At 35.5% G+C, this 23,988-nt stretch overlaps 1 protein-coding gene across 3 annotated transcripts in view; it reads right to left on the bottom strand.

Annotated features, from left to right (window-relative positions):
• PCNX1 (pecanex 1) overlaps window positions 1–23,988 on the bottom strand; it is a 79,948-nt gene that overhangs the window by 13,718 nt on the left and 42,242 nt on the right. For 2 of the 3 annotated variants that reach the window (XM_065754709.1, XM_065754712.1), the window contains 19 exons: window positions 21,981–22,071; window positions 20,165–20,222; window positions 17,891–18,108; window positions 16,970–17,123; window positions 16,379–16,411; window positions 14,865–15,036; window positions 11,761–11,871; window positions 11,229–11,320; window positions 9,957–10,066; window positions 8,696–8,801; window positions 7,482–7,574; window positions 6,225–6,375; window positions 5,492–5,633; window positions 4,427–4,604; window positions 3,927–4,035; window positions 3,172–3,301; window positions 1,880–1,938; window positions 1,113–1,328; window positions 437–690 (listed from right to left, as the gene is read on the bottom strand). In XM_065754709.1, coding sequence (XP_065610781.1) covers window positions 437–690; window positions 1,113–1,328; window positions 1,880–1,938; window positions 3,172–3,301; window positions 3,927–4,035; window positions 4,427–4,604; window positions 5,492–5,633; window positions 6,225–6,375; window positions 7,482–7,574; window positions 8,696–8,801; window positions 9,957–10,066; window positions 11,229–11,320; window positions 11,761–11,871; window positions 14,865–15,036; window positions 16,379–16,411; window positions 16,970–17,123; window positions 17,891–18,108; window positions 20,165–20,222; window positions 21,981–22,071 — 2,477 coding nt within the window. The remainder of the gene's footprint in view (window positions 1–436; window positions 691–1,112; window positions 1,329–1,879; window positions 1,939–3,171; window positions 3,302–3,926; window positions 4,036–4,426; window positions 4,605–5,491; window positions 5,634–6,224; window positions 6,376–7,481; window positions 7,575–8,695; window positions 8,802–9,956; window positions 10,067–11,228; window positions 11,321–11,760; window positions 11,872–14,864; window positions 15,037–16,378; window positions 16,412–16,969; window positions 17,124–17,890; window positions 18,109–20,164; window positions 20,223–21,980; window positions 22,072–23,988) is intronic. The other variant, XM_065754710.1, reaches the window with a different exon arrangement.

The raw sequence follows: 23,988 nt of genomic DNA, 5'->3' as shown, positions 1-23,988 counted from the left end.
GATCACAAATAGGGAAATAGATCATACGAGGGATCTAAGGTCTACATAGAAAACTTGCAGTTTTAACAGGATCCTTCTCTGAGTAAAGCAAAAATAAAATAAAGAGATGGTTTTGGCCCCTTCCAAGAGATGTACCGGTTACTATTTCATTTACAATGCCTACTGCATTTTGGTACTAGCCTTTCAGTTTCTACTGCAGCTTCAGCAAGAAACTGTATCCTTTCTCTGCTCAGACTATATGTTATTTGGTTGCATGAGCAGAAAAATGACCAAGTAATTGTCAGCACAGCAAACTCTGGCCTCCTTTAATGAAGCTGCTCATACAGTTGTAATTCGTATCACACCCATAAAAACTACTGGAAGTTCAAGGCACAAAACCACTCCCAGCTGTAATCCAGCCTACGTCCCCCAAAGTTTATAGTTATCTGACTCATACCTTCACATAGTAAGTGGTGAGAATTTTACGGAGATCAAAGACTTGAAGCATGGACGCTGCACTGTTATCTGTGATACTATAACCCTCCAGAACATACTTTGTCACAAGCACTTCCCAAGCCAGCCAACGCTGCCCAAACGCAGCATTAAAGGAAAGCATGTGAGGAAGGTGACCAGGTTCACAGCAACAGAAACCTTCATCTTCCTCTACGCCTTCAGTGATGGCCTCTACTTCTCTTTGCTGACAATAAGTTCCTTAGGAGATAAAATAATAATTAAAAAAAAAACCCACATCTAAATGTTTAATACAATTGTTTTAATGTTGACTTGCATTTACAAGTGTTTACAAATCATTATTAGAGTCCAATTGTGCTTCTGTAACACCAAGTAAACTACCTGTCAGTGAACAAGAGATTTGGATAATTTATCAGCGTAGCATCACACATTCTAATCAGGTAGCATTATGAATCAGTTATCATAGCCATGATGCATTAAAAGTAAAGAGAGGTTTAGCATTAGTAACAGGTTATTTTCTCCCAGTGGTCAGAGGGCATAAAGAGGCTCTGAAGCCCAATTTTCAAAGTAAATAATTTACAGGATGGAACTCAAAACAACTGAAGTTCTCAGACCAAAAGACTAGTTTGTGGTACAGACAGTTAAGAAAGGGCAACACTCACCTCTGAACTCAAGCCCTCTCAGCTGGAAGGTGACCAAGCCATTTCCTATCTCTATAAGGTGTACTAGTGCATTGAGGTAGTCAGAGGCTAGAATGAAGCAGTCCCCAGTACTATAATTTCCCCATCGACCCAACAACAAATCTCCACATAGGCTGTGCTGAAGGGAACGGGTTAAATGTTCATAGAAGATTGAATTCAGATTGTTATCATCTGAACCTGCAGAAAGATTGAATTTTGGTTATCATCTGTGTCTGCAGAAAAACTCAAGCTGGAACGTCAATCATCAGTTCTTTCTTAACAGTGTTGTTTCAAGGCTATCCACCCTGTGCCCCCCCTCCTACTCCAGCTCTTGAGACAATTACTCCAAATGATTGCTACGTGAAGTTAATACTTTTGACCAGAATTTTTCCCTCTTACTCCACCATTTTCTACATTCACTCAGTTTAACTCATGCATCTCTCACCAATCTATTCCATATAATAATGTTCAAAAGCAAATACGCACAAAAGTATCTCAGTAATGACTGTTGCACTGGTCTATTACCAAGATATTGAGACATCATCAAATAACGTTTAGCTTCATGGTTACTTAAGAATAAGGAAGCAAAAACAATTTAATGCTGTGATTATAGATGAAGAAAAAGTAAAGCAGAGACAGACAAAGGTAAAAAAAATCATACAAATGTTTGTTTTTTATAGGTTTTATTTTCATTCCTTGTGAGTGTGTTAGCAAAAAAAAAACACTATGAAAGCAATTAGGAAAGCTACCTGGATTTCGATCAAGCTGCGAAGCTAGTCTTGTATTTGAATGATCCACACGCTTTGTGCTGAAATTAAAATGAAGTGTTCTTAATGAAATTTATTACCGTAAGAAAATATAAGCAAAGAAATTACAAATAAACAGATAAAAGTACTTCCCAATGATGTTTTTTCTTCTTATTTAAATATTTTATATGCCAGTCTGATCATTTGATAACTAAACGCCCAGATGGCCAAGAAGGCCAAAGGCATCCTGACTTTATCAGAAATAGTGCTGCCAGCAGGATCAAGGAAGCGATCATCCCCCTGTACTCAGCTCTGGTGAGGCCACACCTCAAGTACTATGTTCAAAAAAAACAAAATTTCTGTAAGAAAGACACTAAGACCCTGGACCACATTTACAGAAAGACAATGAAGCCAGTGAGGGACCTGGAGCACAGATCTTACGAGCATCAGCTGAGGTAACTGGAACTGTTCAGTCTGGAAAAGAGGTAGCTCAGGGGAGACCTCATTGCCCTCTACAACAACCTGAAAGGAGGCTGTGTTGAGGTGGGGATCCAGCCTCTTTCCCCATGTTACTAACAACAGGATTAGAGGAATGGCCTCAAGTTGCAACATAGCTTAGTGGAAAACACTGGTGATAGGTGGATGGACTTAGAGGCTTTTTCCAACCTTGGTGACTCTATGATTCCTCTTTCTGCCTATAATAGGATGGTAACTCATAGATGAAGTCTGCACAGAGTATGTAGTCACAGAAGAATTTTCAGCTTCAGATCTAAATGTAGCTATTTTCTTAGGCAGGTATCACAAAGCTTTAGATGTGACAAGTACGCTTAATTAACCAGCATAGCTAACATTCTGTCAAAAATTGTGGACTCTGGAGAAAGAAAACATAGGGAGGTAATCTTATATGATCAAGATGCCATTAGAAGGATTTTACTATATATAGAGTTTAACCAGTTTTAGCTGTGAAATGGACAATAACAAGTCAAATACAGTTAATGTACTCTCCCAACAGTCTCTTTAAAATAAACTCATGTTTTGATTACATTTTTAATTTTGTGCTTAAAAAGCAATACCAAAACTGCATACCTCTCAATATAAATTACCTAAGAAGCAAAAGGAAATGCTGCTAGAATAAGAACAAATCTACAATACTTCAGAGTAAGTTCAGTGCTCTAAACCAATCTTCTTCAGGGAAAATAAGAAAGCAGCACTTCAAGGTGAACACTCGTTTAGCCTTAGTTCCACGCTTAAATAAAACAAAAGGACGCAGCATTTAAAGATCTTATTTCACCTACTTGTAGTCTCTTTCCCAGAATTTGACAGGTCTGGCGTAAGAAGTGATAAATATTGCACTTCCCAGGAAAGGATTCAGTGGGGTAGAGAAGAACGCTGACACAGCTGCTTGGACAAATAGCATTGCAGAATCTGTACAATAACAAGATTAAGGAAAGCAAAGCAGCAAAAACTTTCTTCAAGCTTCTGTAAGAGTATGTGAAGTATACAGTAACAGCAAATAAAATAAATAAATCTTCCAAACTCCAAATTTTGTCGAGCAAAGTACCTTTACAGTTTCTCCAGTTTGCAAGGGGATTATTTTTTGCCTTTGAAAACAGAAATAGGTAATGGTATTTGTAGATTTTTCAGATAATTAACCACTGAGTCTAATATGAAACTGCATGAATACCCCATTCAATCCAGCCTACACAAACAATACTAAATCTGAAATCATATGGTTACTGATTCTCGAATAAAGGGAATGAAGCAACAAAGGGAAACTTGTTGCATTTTCCCAGTTCAAATCCCATACTTTTTATGTTGGAATTCTGTTCCTACTTTATCTGCTACTGTACAGATTACAATATTGTAGCAATGTAGAAAGCATGCATAGTTTTTCATAAATGCTCATTAGACAAACCTGTTCATTCATGAGATTTATCTCATAAAACATAACAATTGGAGCATAACATTAAGTATTATAAATAAATGCATTCCCCTCCACATCCCCCCCCCCAAAAAAAAAAGTAAAAAAATTAGCAATTACAAAGGATACGTGGCACAGCAAAGGGCTGGGCAAAAGCATGGAAGGCAGATCCCCATGTTATCTGCCAGGGAGCAATGTAGGTATATACAAATCTCAACTTATAAAAGAGTTCCCAAAGCTGTAGGAGAGAAGGAAAAAAAATAAGCAGTTTTGCTGAAAATCAACGTACAACGGAATATAGTAAATATCCTGAGGAGCTTACCGGTCCCTCTAGAGTCCTTGTTGGCATACAAGCAACCATTAGATTTACAATAAGGACAAAATGATGAAGCGAGTCAAGTTAATATGCACTACATTGTCTTATTAACAGAAACTCATGAGATTTATAAGAAGACATATGCTGTTTTAAGCAAATAAGTGCTTTGAGAAGAAGTCTTACAGTTGTTACAGCATATTGATTAAAGTGCCAGTAGGACTAACAATCTGAAGTTCAGCAATCAGGTAAGAATATAGCTAGTTTTCCCTTTTGGATTACCTGAAACACACAGAAAGGTAAAGTTAAACGTTACCTTGCTGAAGAGTATGGACATGAAGAAGAGATCTAGCAGCATGGTCTCAGTAAAACTTTTGTAATCAAAAGTAAAGAAGAGCACTGTGAAAATAACAGTGACATACTGGCACGTTGGGCTACTGAATGATGAACGCAGTAACTTCAAGCCAGCTATTGTGATCATTAAAGCACCCAACCTGTATAGAAATGCACAGAAAACAGTTACTTATCTGTTGTCTGAAAGGCTATGTTTATAGACCAAAATTGTTGTTCCCATGCAAGGCCAGCCTCTTCAAACTCAATGTTTGTATCTGGATTTTGTTCATTTGTCTTGCATGGTGATAGCATGTAAACATTCACTTATTTTAAAAGATACCTTCAAACTTTTCCTTTAGAGGTTACTAACCAAGTCTATCAGTATTCTCAAGTCAATCAACACTCAAAGGATTAACATTATTTGTAAAACAGTACTGCTAAGTAATATTAGAGGTATCCCTGCTCTCTGAACAGAAATCAAGCCTTAAATTTAGGTTATCAATATTGAGATGCAGAAATCCTGGAAGTGCTCTAGATTAATTAATAACAAGATATTACTGTATACCAATTATTATTTTCTGCATGACTATACTGACCTGGGTTGCACTGGGAGAAGCGCAACTTCATGATAGCAATTTTATTTTTGTCTCAGATATAGTAAGTGATGGACCAGAAAAAATAACATTTAGTATCTTGAATTTGCAGTCTGGATAATTATATTACAGACCCTGCATATCAACAAGGAAATCCTGCTATCATACACTGCTAGGTGATCCTGCAACTTCTAATCTTTGTAGCATATATTAAAATTTGAATGATTTTTCTTTGTGTAGGTTCCTAATTTAAAACTGCAATATTCCATTTAGTTTAAAGTCAATATGGTGATTCATTTCTACACAAGCTTTCAAATAAATAAAAGCTGTATTTATTTGTTGCCTTAGTTTCCAGACAATAGCATTAACTGCCTTCCCATTTATTCCACAACTCACTATTTCATTTCCCATCATGGCAGACATACTCAGATTACCTGACAGACTTCTCTACTTACTCAGTATCCAGTTTCTTTGGACTAGCAATACTCTTAGCACTGCTGCTAAGCTCGTTGAGGACTATCAGTGGATAGATAACATTCTTCTCTATAAAAAGGAGCCAAATGTGAAGCTTCTCAAACCACATAACATGCGCAGCATCTATCAGGAGATAATAAAAATATCAGATTGCACTGATGCATCAAATTCATGTAACAGAATCTGGACTCTTGATCCAAGTCATTTTATGATTAAACAAAGAAAAGTATCCAGTTTGATACTACTTTGTTGTTTAACATGTGAATAAATATGCGTTCACTGTATCTAATTCTCTAAAGCACTTGAAAACTAATAACTTGTGTTCAAGAAACATTTAGATGTTGTGTTGAGGGACAATGTGTAGTGAGAAATACTGGTAACAGGTGGACAGTTGGACTGTATGATCTTACAGGTCTTTTCCAACCTTAGTAATTCTATGATTCAGTGATCTTCAAGAACCACAGAAATAATTTTTAGAAAAATCTGAATGTTTTTCCATTAAGGTAATAATTAGCACAAACCCAGCAACTTAAAGCACAGTCCTCAAAATCTTACTGGGACTGCTCTGAAATACATGATGATATAGCACATGTAACATAGTATCATAATCACTTCAAAGTGCCAGAGAATCAAAGTATGAGGAACTGAGTAACTACAACATAACTAAATCAGGTGTCAAGAAATAGTTCAAAAAGTATCATCAGTGATACTTACTTCGGACTTCAAATTGATAATATTCCTTGGTTTTCAGCAGCGGGTGAGAAAAGCAATGCCAAGGAAGTTGCTTTCGGAGTTGAGGCAGAACGTAATGGGTCACAAAGCCTACCGTACCCACCAATGCATAGAGAACATAACTTAAAATAGGCTAAACAAGAGAAGAATTAAAGAAATTAAGATGTGTTTTATAAAGAAAATAGAATTAAATCATACTATAACGCAACACTTTCTCAAACACCTAGACAATTGTTCATGCGATGGTAATCTGGGAATACGCTTCTTCACAAGTAACTGTATTGCCAACATTAAGATCAAACAGGAAATGCTGAAGAACAAAAACTTTATTTCTAAGAATTCTTCATGCAATTAATAAGCATCGTAAAGTAAAAATAATACAGGAGTCCGTCACAGTCCATTACTTCTACCTATCTGCATTTCATTAGATAAATGATAAAGCTACTATCCTCTAAAGACTGAAGCCATTTTACATTTTCATCTCTTGCATAAAAGGGGGTATGAGCAAAAGAAAAACAAATCAATTCTTTTATTCTCAAGGAGAAGGTGAATAAAAAGCACTCATTTAAGACCAAACTCCTTTATGACACTCAGGAAATGTTACCAATTTATGCAGTATAAGGACCAAATTTCACAGTAACATCTCCAATGTGCTTTAAATTAAAGTAATTCCAATTTTACAAAGGCGTATCTTGTTACAACTCCCAAATCCCAATTCTACTGCACTATGCAATGGTAAAGACCATATAACCAAGTTTCTCAAATATGGAAGAATGTAAAACTGAGTACCGAGGTCCAAACATACAATAGGAGAGAGATTTCCCTTAGAAAAAACCTTGTATACCTGCCCAAATAGAACACAAAAAAAAGCCACCTGAAAATCTGAAGCTACCTATGTGTATATGCTACTTAAAATTAGTTTCTAACTTAAACTACGGACAGCAGTGTGAAATGCTTTTAAAATATGTGCAAGAAACTTTCACTTGCCTGAAATAAGACTGATATAAAGCTAACTGATACCCTAATTCCAAACAAAACCAACCATTTAAGGAAAAGGAAAAAGAACTTGACACACAAAGCTGAAATGAGAAAGTGTTCGGTCATGTCCTTGCCACGCTAAGCATTTAAAGATAATCTAAACCTACTCATTCTGGTAATGCTATGGCTCTACTAAGTGTTATATATCATTAGAATATTTACATATAGAAAACAAGTTGCACACTTGATGGAACACCTTACCTGTAAAACTGTAAATACTGTACTGACGTGAATTGCAAAATAGAGTACACCAATGACTATACACACAATTAGGTCAGACTGCAACCGTTCACTCTGGGGAGTCAAAACAAAATAATTTTAGAAAACATCAGTTTTGGTTGTCCTCTTAAGAGTCATAATGCGTATCAGCAGTAATAGTGAAACCGGTTAAAAGATTCTCCAATGATACCAGTGTTAATAGCTTGCACTGAAGTTATCAGAAATTTCACAAAGGCAAAAGTTAAATGCAAAGATACCTACTCAAAGTGGGACAGGAAAAATTCATATATTCAATGTACTCTCTCACTCTGAACCATTAAGGATTATAAGGATCCTCTGTATAGCAGTGAAAAAAAATCTGATAGAGCTAACCAAATTTTCAACTTATGATCTATGAATTGCTACAATCTGAGAATACAGCAATTGAGAGCTCTGAAGACAGCTGCATAGACAAAGCTATCTATCTGGCAGAACAACTCTCTCCTTTTTTCCCCCCCTCTACAGAAGAACAAAGGAAAGCTTTGGAAAGACCCTTATGGATGAGCATGAATTTTCTGTTATCTCTAATAAGTGGAATAAAAGCTACCTGTTGGGAATGGGCAAAAAAAAAAAAAAAATGATTAGCATCAGTCTAGTCACAAGGGGGCAATATAGGCTCAGGGTCATTAGAAGTCACAGTCTTCTACGTTTAGACTTGTTCCTACTCTAAACACAGAAAAACATTACAGGATTGACTACTCTACAATCAGAAAATACTTATGCAAAGCAATTATTGCTTCAAGGTATTAACTTATTGGGATACAGTCGTGTTTTCTTCTGCAATACAAGATATTCTACCTTTTTAAATGCTGAAAGTCATTCTCAGCTCTCCCACTCACCCAGCAACTAAAGATATTGAATTAGAACTCCTGCACAGTCTTTCTGTCCTACTACTGTTAAGACTGTGGTTTCTCTGCTCTGTTTGCAGTTACCACACACTGAATCATGTCATGCTTGTGTCTGCCTTACTAGGAGAAATCTGTTGACACAGTTAATCCCCTACAGCCAAGACCTACCCAAGGAGGTCATTTTTCATACAAGTTAATTTGCTCAGTCTTTTATTTACTGCTCCCATGAGATTATACTATACTGATCACATGAGATAATATCAAAGTGCTTAGATTGAATAAAAAAAGTGATTAAAAATGCCTACTTACCACAGAATTTCTAAGCTTTTCAGGTAGAGGATCTTTCACTTCAGACAAAGGATCCTCAGGGTTTTTGTCTTCAGAATTAGGAAAAAATTTTGATTGCACTAAAGAGCTTGAAGAAAGACAAAAACATCTCACTGAAAAGCATGCACTACTCTGCTTTTAGAAGAGTAAAAGTCAAAAGATTTATTTACTACAAGTTATTATAAAGTAATCCTAGCTTATTAGTGCTTCCACATGGAAAAGCTTATTTATAACAAGATCTTCATTTTATCATAGCATCAGTTCTCCAGCTACATACTATGAGCACCACTAAAGAAAGATTTACTCAAACAGCAGTTTAAGTTCTAAGTGCTTATTTACCTAGAGACTGGGTAACAATTGGACAAATACCAAATTTCTACACTATGATTGAACTACTCATGAATCTAAGCTTCAGCGTGAAACAAAAAACTGCGTGCTCCAAATTTCAGACACAGCCTGAGAACATCAGTTAGAGAACAAAAGAACTCCCTGACTTAAATCCAACTGATAAATTTTCAAAAGACCCTGCATGAACACTCAGGTAAAAATCTCTGATCTATCCTTCTACAGAAGAGGCCCAGATTACATGACTAAGACTACTGTTCAAATTCATCCAGCATTATAGCTAAATTTAAATCCAAGTTCAAGCTCTGCTTAACCCACGTATGTGTCAACTGAGCCTCTAGTGGCTCTTCATACATATATAAAACATAATACTTCCAGCAACTACTAAGTACTGTCATCATCAGATCAACACAATCCAATTCATTAGAACAAAAAGACAGTTTCTCCATCTTAGATGGGGGCACTAAGATAATTACTGGTTTATAATCAAGATCAGATTTGAATTAGTTCTTTGACCATATATTCAAGGGCAGAATGCAGTAGTGAATTAAATGAGAAAAATATAGTAACAAAAAAATCCACATGTGAGCTTCAGTTTAAACTATTGCTTTCAGCACCCCTTTAATCACAGAACGGTTACACAAACAGCAGAAGGAAGATGGCACAAGACTGGTAATTAGAAAGGTAATTAGAAAGCACCTGAATTAGACTGTGGTTGTAAAGAAAGACTGCTCTTCAAAGGAGAAAGCAGGTGCAAAATTTTAAAGTTCCACTTCGATTACTGAACCAATATCAAACTATTTTTGATAACGCCCATGTCAATTTAATATTTAGTATCTAAAATCTCTTTGTGAATTGTTTCTTTCTTGAGAAAGGAAGAAAAAAAGTAGATGCTTACAAAAGCACAGAAGGGTCACTACTTTGTCTGCTGAGATGATATGATATTGCCACTAACAAACCACAAAATATGGAGAAGAGAACTGGAATATGCTGCCCATCCCAAGAATCCTGGAGAAAAAAGAAATGTTAATGAGGAGGAGGTGAAGTATTTAACACTATCTGACACATAAGAACTCCATGCATCATAACACAAGAATGGAAATAAATGAATCACTCCAAAATTCCACAAATAAGAAACTGTAATTCCCATAGAAAAATACTGATCAACAGATCTACAGATTAGAAGTTCTAACAGTATACACTGCTTAGGCCTATACCATCTTTCTCATTTAATAGCCATGAGTTTTCATAATGCTCAAGAATTTCATACGTTCCTCAGAAGCACATGTTCTTAGAATTGCATTTGTAGTCACTTATTCTGAAAGCTCTCCATGTTATTTCAAGGAGTTTTTTTTATTTAAAAAACAAAAAACAAACAGAGTCTGACTTAAAAATGAAACCAGTGCTTATGTATGTTTTTATTTTCATAATCTGCACTGGATCTGGATCTGCAAAAAAAAAAAAAGTGACTCGTCCCTAGTCACTAGTTTAACTTAAGCAGAAGAGTTCACAAAGTCTTATGAGACAAATGGACAAATCCTCAGAAAGCGAGCATCAATAATAATTACTATCTGCAGAATGAAAAAGAACCTAGTAATGCTGAACTTGGAGTACATTTTACAATCAACTGTAAACTGAAAGCATTTGGGTTTTTACAGCCCTGAAACTAACAAACAGAACCAATACCAAACTTTAAACACAATGGTATTTTAAGAAAGATGTTTGTTTGTGTAGGCAGGCATACATCTTCACTTTGACACTGGAAACCCTTTCCAGGCTCTTTTCAAATAAACACAGATCTGAAAACACTGTTTATGGCTTGCACCATCAGAAAAAAAAACAACCATTTTTTCTAGAAATGAACACATCAATACATGACAATTCTATAAGAAACAAGACAGTTTCATGATTGTTTCACAAACTAACACAGAACAGAACATAAGTGTCATGTTTTAGGCAAATAGCCTGGTAGCACATAAACAAATCACTCACCTTTTAAAAGGCAAAGTACGCTTTGTTCCTACTTTCTATCTGTTTCAATGATAAAAAAATAACAACGAAACATAAAACCCTCCTAATATTTCTAATTCATTTTCTGCATATTTGAGATAAAAGGAAGAAGGACAAAACCCAAAATGTGAATGCATGCTGTGTATACAATTTTGCTTACCTTCAGGGCACCATAGCATAGTCCATACAACAACGCTACTGCCACAATACTACAGATGAAACTGTAAAGTGCTGCGAGCAGGCTTGTGGTAGCTGAATATCACAAGGGAAGAAAGGATATTATGTAATTCGATTAGAATATGAAAGACTTCAGGTTGCTTAAAGCAGTTGTCAGTTCAGCTCCCCTCTGATATTAAAACCCAACCCACAAAAATACAGCCATTTTACCTTAAAATAGAGAACAATTTAAAATATATGTTTTTATGGCTTCATTTACATCCTCATCAGTTCATCAGCATTACCATTACCATGTGAATGGCTAACGTTGCAATGGAAACAAGCAGAGGAAGTACAGTTTTCAACCAACTAAGTAGGACAGTTGTTCTTTTTCTCAGTAACTGATCAGAACCTTTAACCTTTTAAAAATGTAGCTAGTATTCCATGCATATAGGTCACAAATACAGACACTGTAATCATCAAGACCTTTAACTAGCCTAATGCTTTTTGTCACTAATGTGGAAAAACACACTCACCATTGCCACCAAAGACGTGAATATCCAGCTGTTCACAGAGATACATCACAAATGTATTCACCTGAGGCAGAAGACCAATGAAGAATACTATGGGGAAGCATAGTGTAAACACTACAGGAGAAAAAAAATAGTTGAAAAAGCGATGAATATATAAAACATACTGCAGTTAACTTGTTCTTCATTTTAAGTTCTAGGGTACTACATGCTACATTTCTCGTAGAAATGACTGAATACACAGGTTACACTGACCAACATTCAGAAGTTTGGTTTATTTAAGATTCAGTTTTAATCATTGCAGAAACTCACACAGGCCAACTCAGGCTTCCAGTTTAAAAAATATCAGCAAGATTTTTAACAGATTATGAGATTTGTACATTTTCATTTGTTGCACAGAAGGCATCTATAAGCACAGCTGCCTGTTTGTAATTGCATGAGTAAATTAACAACAGCCACACCAATTTAAGAGATGCCGACCATTTAATCTCTAGGTTGTCTGTCACCAATAACGCCTGACAATTCTACTCATTTACTCATGCCAGACCTGAAAAATAATTAAATTTGTTGTCCTGATGCTAAATGACATATTTTAAAGTAAAAGTAGGCAACTTGATATGAAGCCTTAAAATCTCTGTGAACTGCAGAATTTATAATGTAAAGATAAATCAGTGACACAGTTTCAGTACATACTATGGTCACAGTCTCCCATCCTGTGCATATCGCTTACTTTCTGCCATAAGTATAAAAATGCACATAATCTATCAGCTTCCACAAAACCATTAAGTTTAAATCTGCTTCTCATGTGATATGCTTCCAGTTCTGAAAGATCAAACCATGAAAATCACCTTAGCAGACAAAATTTGACAGTTTGGGAAGGACTTTCTATAATTGTAGACACTTGTCACTTCAGTGACCACAAACTTGGAGGTATCTTGCTCAAAATCATAAGTCTCAATTCCAAGTTTCTAATGTTACATCCATAGAATGTTTGTATAACAAAGGCCATCACTCCTACTTGAGGAAGTTAAATAATTAAAGCTGTTTAGAAGCATGAGGTACAAGGCTTGGGAAAAACAATTTCTGCTCCTTTTTACTGATACAAGTAAGGAAACACATGCCTAAGGACCAGCTACTCAGGACCTGAAGAAAATACTTCAGAATTCTCAAATCATTTATCAAGCAAGTCTATACAGGAGACAATGTAGTGTTACCACATTGGGTGGTTAAAAAGTTAATCTTGCAGGCCTTGAATAAACATCTTAGATCTACTGTGCACAACAGCAGAAAATAAATCTGGGAAAATACAATCTATAAAAAGCAGTCTAGGAAAACTTCAACATTTCAGATGGCTTTTGAAGTCCTCAACAGAGCTACTCTCTAATGGGCCACTTGGGAGAACAGAAAACACCTGCTGTTGGAGCAGTTTTAGACTAATTGACCAAGTTTGATTTGTTGAATAGGTGAAAATTTCTACCAGACCTCCCTCTCTGCTGGTAAGGACACAGCAATGATAGTCCCAACACAAAGTTTGCCTTGCTCCTGTGTTGTTTTAACTGCTGTTCCTGGGAATGGGAAAAAAGAGCAGCTGACTGTTTTCCTTTGTGCTAACAAGTATTTGCTACCAGCCAGCTTCCCCTGTGAAGGAAAGATTTCTGAAACAGCATTTCAGCAACAAGATGCCCAGAAGCAGAGTAGGAAGGGGTGTTATGTAGGGATTGTGATTATAGAAGTTTTATATGTAAATTTACAAAAACAAACACACACATTCAGAACACCTCAAACAGTCTGGTAGCTGAAGGATGCCAGTACATCTCCCTAAAACTGGAAAAGACAAAGACCTACTTTTTAAAAGTACTTACTTCATCCATATATAAGGTTTTCTACTTAGGCATGAGGATATGGATATACGGAAATGACTCAGAGTGATGAGAAAAGATTTGAGGTCAACTGAGTATAAATAAAGGGAAAATTAGGCCAGTTTTAAGAAAACAAAACAAGAAAACATAAAAGTCTGCAGGCTTCACTTCTTTCACCAGAGCAGATACAAAACAAAGAATACCAGTACATGAATAGCTCCACAAGAGCTATAGAAAAGCAGCTTTGAAATGCTCTGGACAACACTGCTCATAAATAAGAGGCTTAGATCTTCCCCCTGTGGGCATTTAAGTATAGTTTTATTAGCATAAAGTAAAACTACATGATGCATGAAAATCAGAACGTTCTTAAAAAAAATAAATTAAAAAAAAAAAAGTAATAAATACTAATTCTTAATGTCCAAGTCTGTAACTCTAATTAATCAATGAAAAGTTTTTTAAAAAATAATAATAAGACCAATGTTTTATTTTTCTTGGAAAAAAGATTGTCCTAAAGCAGGAGCAAGCAGTCTTAGTCTTAAGTTTAATTACTGTGCTCCTTCACACGTTTTGATATAATTGAAGAGCTGCAATGAAAACCAGGTGTGCTCAAAATTTAATGTGCTTATAATGTATTTAGTAATTGTGTTTAATAACTGTCCTACTCAACTGCTAAATGAAAACAACCTGCTTTAAGAGAGCCCAAGGTCATCTGTGACAAGATTCTCTGCAAGAAAAGGGGCTATGCAAGTCCAAATCATAACACGTGCCCCATCCCTGGAGGCATTCAAGGCCAGACTGGATGGGGCCCTTGGCAGGGTCATTTAGTGGGCAGCAACCCTGCCATGGTTAGAACCACGTGATCTTTAATGTCCCTTCCAACCCATGCTACTCCACAATTCTATAATTTAATTTCTGAGGAGGCAGGTCTCAGTACAAGGTAGCACATCAACACTGAAGAATAAAGAACACAAAACTCAGGGCTAACAATAGAAAAATTAGATGAAGATTTGTATAGCTTTCTAATTATGACAACATTTTATTTGACAGCTCTGAAGTTTGTGACAGCAAAGCAATAGAAAGGAATAATTTTCCTATAAACATCAGTAAGCTGAAATTCTTTCCAAAGAAAACAAAATGAACTGCAGTTAGACAGACAGTGTAACAGCATCACAATGAGGTTCAATGTATAAATAATAAAACAGGTCTACTACAGTGAAGTAAAAAATTCAAATTAAGGGAAGAGCCACTCACCTATAACTAAGTCCCTGGCTGACAGCAGAAGCAATGGGTTGGTGAAAGCCATTCCATACAACTTGAATCTTGTTGTAGATATGTTTCTACTGCCATAATCCAACAGCCAAATAAGACCACAACATAAACAGAAATATACAGGCCTACTATAGGCTATGATACGATTATGACCCTGTTTAAAAAAAATTGAAAACTCATTAGTAGAAAACCTAAATTTTTTACCTTTGTTATAGTTTCAGAATTATTTTTGCTCATCAGCTACTCCTATGTGTTGTCATCTCATCAAATTTTGTTCATAAAATTCCTTAAAAAAAAACCAAACAAACGCCTTGCAGGGATAAAAACAGATGTTTTTTGTGGCTCTGATCTATATAATGAGCACACAACACCTAGACTCTATTTTTTACACTTATTCTCACCTGAAATTTCAAAGCATGTTTCTCACAACACTAAACGTCAGAAAAATTCCACCTAAGGTTCATAAGTAAGAGGACAATATTTTCATTTTTACAAAATAGCAATTCATGTTTCCTACTCAGATACTGCTCCTGCTGAAAATACAATATACAATTTACTGCTTATAATAATACAAACAGTGTATTTCAAAGGAATAAAGCTTCATAGTATTTTGTTTAAGATGTTACAAAACTATTTTGTCTTGACAAGCTAGATGGCACTCAACAGAACGTAAACATTGTTCAGCACTAGCACATTAACATTTCCATGCTCAAATGTTAATGCTCACTAGAGTACTGCATATTCAGCCTAAGAGAGTTGGCAAAAAAGTCTGAGCACGCTAACACAACTGGATGATCTATAAGACAAAAACAGTACATGTGCAAAGCTTTGCTACTTCATTCTAAAACAGCAAATTAAAATGCTAGAAATATTTTTCACTGTTATTGTCAGAATACTGAAGACTCATTCAAAAACATATCCTTATATTGTTCTACAGCACAATACTTGAAGCTGTAGATGAACTCTTTTCAAGAGACTGTAGAGATAGGACAAAGGAGAATGGCTTTAAACCTAGAGGAGATTGAGGTTAGATGTTAAAAAGAACTTTTTTTCTTCAGAGGATGGTGAGGCACTGGAACAGGTTGCCCCAAGAAGCTGTGGAAGGCCCATTCCTGAAAGCATTCAAGGCCAGGGCAACCTGAGCTGGTGGGTGGTAACCCTGTCCATTGGGGGTGGATTATAACTTGATTATCTCTAAGACCTCCTCCAACCTAAGCCATTCTATGATTTTATGAACCTTACAGTCCCTTCCACCTCAAACCACTCAATGATTCTTTGATAACAAACAAGGAGGACAGGATTTGCGAGAAACAAAGAAAAGCACAGAGGGAAAAAAAATATAGCATAAACTCCTTTATCATATACTCAGAGAATATAAGTCTCTTGCCCTTTATGAGAAGTCACATAAGACAAATGGCAAAACATCAAGAGGATCAATTTTTTGAGAGGATTTTATATCTGCAGGGTTAATAAAGAGGCATGGGCCTATGACTTACATGTCGAGGGGAAGAAGAATCTGGTTGAACGCTCTGAAACCAAAAAGAGGGAAGTTATCCACTCTATAGTAACTTTTACTCCTCTCTTCCCATCCCTTTCTCTTTTCCACCTTAATAGTTCTATCATAAAGAAAGAAAATATCTTCCTTAATTTCAATGTTCCTTATGTTAACAGTTGCCTGATAAAAATGTCTAATGAAAATTCAGCTGATGAAGAACACATTTAAAGCAATTGCATAATATGAATGCATTGAGGTACATCAACTTAAAAAGAAAAAAAGCAAAACAAAACACACTAAAGCATCAAGTTCAGTTTGTGGGCTTCTTTTTTACCTATGAGATTTTGTTCCTCTTTTGGAAAACAAAAGGTGAAAGAGTACAGTAAATAAAGGACTGTTTAAAAAACATGGAGAACTATTTCCAAAGAATAATCTTCCATAAGCACCTATCAAACTTTCAACTACTGTGAATTTTGCTTATTTCTTTTTAAAAAGCAATAAACACAGTTTTCTCTTAACTCCAAATAGTCTGCAATATCCAACCTAAATTATTTCTATTGTTTACACAAAATGAAGATAGAAATTGAAATACCTTCAACAGTGAGTACTGGCAACTGGCTATAACCAGGCAGAACTGGAAGACCCAGATATCCTTGAAAAAGCCCTCAATAAGAAGTACAGAGCCCAGAAATGCAACTAGAATAGCTAGGATGACAGCTAACACATTTTCAAGGATCTCACGATTCCTGTATGAGGTGAAAAAAACAAACAACATTAAAAGCTGATTATGTTTAGAAAAAGTGGAAGAGAACAGCAAACGTCAGAAGTTAACAACAAACATACTATTGGTAGTAAAGATTTTAAGAATAGATTTCAAGTTGTGTAAATTTTAGTACTCCTAGCAAAGAGAAGAAGTGCCAAAATACCTAGAAATAGCTGACATCGATTAGTTTCTTATAAAATCAACCTTTAAAAAGCCACACTACTGTACTGAATACTTAAAGAAGTGTCATTACCAAAATGTGAATACTTGATACATTCCTAAAGCTGATAATTGGACCTTGGTGCAAATTTTATTCCACTAAATAAATACAACAAGGACAACAGGTTAAAATACTATACGACTGTTTGGAAAAATGCTTTGGAACATCATGTACATTGTCTGGTTGCTGAAATAATACTCACATATGCCAGGTTATAGCACCTGTCAATTCACTTATCGAGAAACTTACTTTTTAGCATTATTACTTTCTAGCATTAAAGAGAACAAACAATGAGAGAACTGTTGCCCTAAGATGTCATTGTCACACTCACACAAAGCGAGAGGGCTTTTTCTAACCTTGCAGGAGAAATAAAAAGTAGCTTTTGCTATTTAAAAAAAAATATTTTTTTGGTATTATTATTTAATCACTCACAATACAGTAAGAACAATCCTTTAAAGAATGCTTACAGCTCATTTACTATTTTTAAAATCTTTAATTTCTGAAGTCAAATAACAATACAAGGATCTCACCTATCAAATAAAGCCAGAAGAGTTAATCTATCAAAATTTACACTAATCCAAAGCTTAGGCAGTATCCAAAAACGATAGTACTGCTTGACTTTTTGAGCTGCTTCCTCTTGAGGTTGCAAGTGGTCCTGAAGGTCAGGGCTCAGGTCAATATCTTGCTGCTCTAGTAGATCTGTATCTATGGTTAGCAGCCTGTTCAACCTGATCTGGGGAAGAGAAAGCTAAAAGAAAGTCAGTATTAACAGAAGTTCCTTCTTATGCATCATTGCATTCCATTGAACACTGCCTTGAAAAAGAAATGCTACGATTATTTTGCTTCAGTTTTAAGAAATTATATTTCAAATACTGTTAGATCTGTAACTTTTACTTACTTTTCCTGTCCTTATTAAGGCAAATGAAGAGCACTAGCAGAATAATAGTTTGCATACAACACAACTGTGGCATTTCAGCATATGCCTTTTTTCAATCTAAATATTTGTTAGGTGCATTATCCCACTTACTCCGAAAACTTCAAATTTGAAGACAAGTAAACTGATACACAAGCAGTAATAACACAGAAGAACAATACAAAATTCTGATTTAAAACAAATTATACACCATTTCTTATAGCCAACTGATGTCCATGCACATCCATGCTGAATGGTTGGTTTTGCATGACAAAGCCATGTGTGCAGCCAACAGTGGTCCAACTCATTGCATTCAGAATACACTGAGACACACAAAAGCTCAATCCTAACTATTCCAGTACTGCTTATGATTGACTCTAGTTGCTCCATATTCTGTAGTCTGTCACTTCAAAATTCTCTTCAATTCTCAGTAGTACTAACATCTAAGGAGATTACTCAAAGGTAAAGAAAAACCATTATGCACATACATGCTAACTCAGTTTTTACATTAACAGGACAAGGAAAATCTTTAATGCACTGACCTTTAAGAATACTAAAATTAAAATATCACTTAACAAATAAGTTAATGACTTAAGGCTGAAAATAAAATTAAAATACTCAAATAAAAAGTGCCGACATGCAGTTTTACATAACAATTTAAAAAATCTCATTTTTGTAGCTTCTCTTAATTCCTTTAAGTATCAGTATATTATAACTATACTCAGCCAGATTTTCCTTCCTAGAAAGATACTAAAAAGAACTAACAAAGGAGAAACGTCCACTTTCTAAAGGAATTTAAAAGCAGTACAAAACACACCATTTAAGATGTGTTATGTTAGAAAGCAGGTGCTTCTTTGACAAATTTTTAAAATTCTGATTACTTCTAAAGGTAAAATTAAAGTAACATATTATTTCTCACATTAGTAATCAGTTGAAGTTCCCCTTTAGGTATGTGGGTTAAGCTTTTATAAATATAATCAATTTGCCTTATACAAAAGCACCCCCACATACATCCCCAGTATCCCCAGGAACAACACTGACAGTTAGATGTCAGGGTCTGGAAATCAAACAAAGTTCTAGCAGGTACTAAGTGAAGACCACATTCTTGATCAAAAGCATGGCTGGTAAACTGAAGTTTCTCATTCTTTTCTCAAGTGTGAAAACAATTTTTTTTCTTCCCTCTTGATTAGCTTTATTAGTTACTTCAACATATTTCACTTAATCTTCATAGCTTCAGAATCATTATCTTAAGGATTATGACCACCTGCAGCGTATTCGCATAGACACTGAAGCAGTAGAGTTCAGAATTACAAGCACACATTCATGTGGACTTGATAACATTATAAAAAGTTGAGGTCAGGAAACTACGGAGTTGTAAAGCTACTTGCATGAAAAAGCCCCTGCCTTTTTCCATTCATTCTTTTAACTGGAATTAAGCTTTCTACAGCAGATTCTAACAAAAAATGTCTGAACTCCATTCAGGGAAACTGCTAACATTCCCTTTGTTCAGAATACAAACAAGATTTCTTCTTTCTGCCACAGTGTATCTTCGCAGCAGAAAGAAGTACAGTTTTGTTCAGGTCATCCAGTAATCTCTGGAAACCTTGAGGAAGTATCTCAGAAAATCAAAAACCAGGCCTGCAATTTAGATTCCAATTACCATGCTTTAGATCAGTGGAAAAAATTACGTTTACATTTTAAAGCACTACCCCAAAAGATGAATTTGTACGTGTATACAAAGACAGTTGAGCAGTACCACTTTATCTTCCCTGAAACTCAAATAAAAAGCCTTCTTAAAACAAAGTACTGCGTACGATGATCAATCAGACATATAGAACTGTCAAGTCTTCTGATTTTTTGCATGCTTTAAAGATAAATAAGAAAAACTTACTAGATCATGTGGGTAAAAGTGAACTGAGGTAGAACTCGATACGTGAGAGTCCGTGTCACTATAAGAACAGGGGGAAAGACTTCATATTATAAAACTACATTTGAATCCAAAAGGCCACTAATTTACTAGTGTCCTAAGTTAATTACCTGGCCACTTGCAAACTTTAGCAAAATGCCCTCCTCTAAATTTTTCCTTAGATCACATATTTAAAATACACGTATTCAATTTGTAAAGGGCTAGCAAATAATCAAGAAAGAAAATAAACCTTGATAACGGTCTTGTACACTGAAGTAAATTTTGTATTTGTAGATCAGGATCACTCTTCACCCTTACACTTAGTTTAACTTTCTCAACACATGATTTGACCAGGTAGTCCATTAGTTGTCTACACAATTACCGTGATGGAAATTACTCCTCTTAAAAAAGACAACAAAGAACAAACAACAAAGATGTTTTAAAATCTGTTAGCTACTGATACATAAACACATAACACTAAGACAGTGAGGTGTCTCCTGGGTGTTCACAGCTGGTAAAAACAGTGTTCAGTTAAAGTCCCCAAATTGCCAAAAGTAGTAGACATTTAACACAAACATACTGACTGACATAAGTAGATTCAGAAAAAAACCCTCAAACTTTTTTTCTTAAAGTTAAACCTCTGCTATGAAAGGCAAAATTACATCACAATTCCCACGTGTTAGTGATGAGGAGAAACTTCTCTTGCTGTAGAGAAGTCCTTATCCAACCACAGCTCCTTCCCATTCCCCCCCATAATTTCATATGGTTTTTGGCTCTGTTTTCCATGTAGATTCCATGTTTTTAAGAGTGGTACCAAATTTACACAAGTTCCCTACAGTTGCCTTCACATAAAAATATATATTTATTTGTTAACGTTTCATCTCAGTGAAACTGAGCTATTCTCTCATCCTGTTAATCAATTATCTGGATTTGATCAGTTTATTCCTCTCAATAGCATGTACAGCTTTGTAACAGCAGCCATCAGCAAAGCCATTGCATCTGGAACATGCAAGCAATATAGGCAGTCATCGCTAGCTTTGTGCAAGGAATACAGAACTTCTTCCTCAAAGTTCAACCCCATAAGGAGCACTTGCACACTTTCACAGGAAAGATTTGAAGATGAAAGCTTCGAAATCCATTACTTCATAAATCCAGAAGCTATTTAAACATTCAGCATGATGTAACAGGTTCTGAGCAGTTCTGTGTAGTGAAGTGGATTTTAAGGCCAAGGTTTTAGTTTCTTTTTCCTTTCTTCTGCCTCCCATCCTCTTCAGAGAAAGGAAGCGTATCTTTCCAAAAGCAAATGAACTTTCCAGTATGTAGCTGCCTATGTCCACCATAAATATTTTTTTAGCTGTAGGCATGTTAACATTTTCCTGTATTGTTTCATGCCATCTATGAACTTGAGATCAAACTTATCAGTTTACATTTGCTTCACAATTGGAAGTTCATTTTTAAATTAGTTAATAGCTATAATAATTAATAGCTTCCTACTACCCCCAAATCTGAGTTAAATTCTGTGAGGAAGACTCTCAGTTAAGCCAATCAAAAATGCATTTGTCAAGTTCTCAGTTTGGACATTAATCACTTGAACCAGTATTCATCTTCATTTTCCAAAATTTGATGAAATGGATAAAAATACACAATTACTGTCAGGTCTTAAAAATCATTTAAGTCTCAAAAGTAAAAAACAAAATGCAGAGAATATTTTATAAAGATTTTTATGTTCATAATAAATACTCTTAAAGATTTTGTTGCAGTAAGACAAGAATCACCACTCTTGACTGGCCTTCACACACACCAGATGTTAGACGCTCTTCTTGCGGCTGGCTCAAAGTTCACAAGTGACATGTCGCAGCCCCCTGTCTCGTAGAGCGTAGAACTGAACTTACCTATAAAAAAAAAAAAGCCAAGAAGAGGTCAACATTTCATGATATTTCATCCCATTGTCATTAGATTTTTCTACATCAGATAATTAAGCTCGATTTAGATCTAATTTTTTATCAGTGTCAGAATATAAAATGTGGTAACATGTTAATGTGTCACCAGTGCAGAGAAGATACAAGTGATTTAGCCTTCTTCCACAACATATATATGCAGTAAACAGCAATGAAGAACTAGAAAAAGTGTTCATATTTACAAGATGTCACCATTAACACAACAAAAGCAAAAGATGAGTTTCTTCCACACCCCATCCTTAAAGAATAACCAGGAAAACAACTTGCAATGACAAACTCCTCCAGTCCTTTCCCCTACAGCCTCATGAGAATGATCAGTCATTCATCAGCACAGAGGAATCATGCTATGGCAGAGATTCCTCAAGTGTTCAAATTAACATTCTTTTGAGAGGTACGCATCTATTTGGAAAGAAACCCAAAGGGTGAATAAAGTGACCAGAGATGCTTCATTAGTTATATCTCTTAAAAAAAAAAAAAAAGTAAAAAAGGAATGGAAGAAAATTTATTCCACAAAGCAGAAGCAAACGCTTCAGTGTAAGATCAGAAGACCACAATCTACCCTCTGTGATGAGTCATTATTGTTATAAAGGAGTTCCAACAACTCCAAGTTTCCTCAAGATATTGTTCATTCAAAAAAGTTTTCAATACCAACTCTATTTCTAAATACACAATTAACAAAGAACCAGACTGAGGTGCTAACTCAGATGGTAAATTACCTTACTCACAAGGTGACGTTTCTACAGCGCCCTTCTCTCTACAACAATGTGATCAGAGAGATAAGGACTGCAATTTCCCCAGAGGTCAGTTTAATATATTTCTGCTCAGAATGCAGGAAGACAATTCTGAAACTGTAATCACCTCATACAGCTCTGCCAACTCCTCCATCTCTCCTCACTCAAAGCCTTTTACTCAGTTCATAATGCAGAGCAGGCAATATTTTAAGAACTGCTTAATCAGTAAAAAGAAAAAAAACTACACCGGAGCATTTGAAGCAAAAGTCTATATACACCTCACAACTACACATCCTGAAGCCTGATCTCCCGAAGATACAGAATAACAAGCAGCCCCAGGAGAAACATCTAACAAGCTAAGAGCTTTCAGTACCTTCACCAGGCTCTCTCTCCTCACCAGCTAGACACACAAGTACGGAGAAGGAAGATTCCATACAGACACAGAAGCCACATATGGTTCAATAGTTGTGTACAGAATGCATCAGAACACAGTAACACAACAGCTCTCCCTCAATATACCTCTGCTACAGATATTTGTAAAGAAACATGAGTAGAAGATTCACTTCTAAAGTTACGGTGGTTTTGGTTGTAGGTTTTTTTTGTTTTGTTCAAGTGACTTTTTTAATTAGCTAAGAACTTAATGAAGCGATTTAGTTAAGTATCCCCTTGTTTTTAATGCATAACGTAGTGAACATCTGTTGCTGAAGTTTTAAACTCAAGCTGGAAGAAGACATTAGGAACCTCCTTCCCCACAACCAATAGCTTTAATTACATAGGAGTTCACTGAACTGCAATAATAAATAAATAAATAAAGGATTCCAACAGCAAACAAGAAGATATTAGATAAAATACTACAGTTTGCAGGACAAAATTGTGCATATACCATGTTAGTGAAGAAGTCTTTCAATCAACCAGTCCTTCAAAGAAACGATGTCTGGGTTACTTTACATTCTTCATGTTTTTGCACAAGCTGAACTGACAGACAGTAAATTTATTATCTACATTTATGAGATGCTGGATCACAGAAACCAGAATATATTTACAAGATATAGCTTTCCAGTCCCTTTAACTGAGATATTACATCAAATGAATTTGCTTGAAAAGATGTATAGCACAGTGC

The sequence above is a fragment of the Cyrtonyx montezumae genome, unplaced genomic scaffold (assembly GCF_038088225.1).
Source record: "Cyrtonyx montezumae isolate F1298 unplaced genomic scaffold, pur_monq_1.0 scaffold_10, whole genome shotgun sequence".
Lineage (NCBI taxonomy): Eukaryota > Metazoa > Chordata > Aves > Galliformes > Odontophoridae > Cyrtonyx > Cyrtonyx montezumae.
The sequence above is the reverse complement of the archived record's forward strand: the minus strand, read 5'-3'. Positions and strand labels throughout refer to the sequence as shown.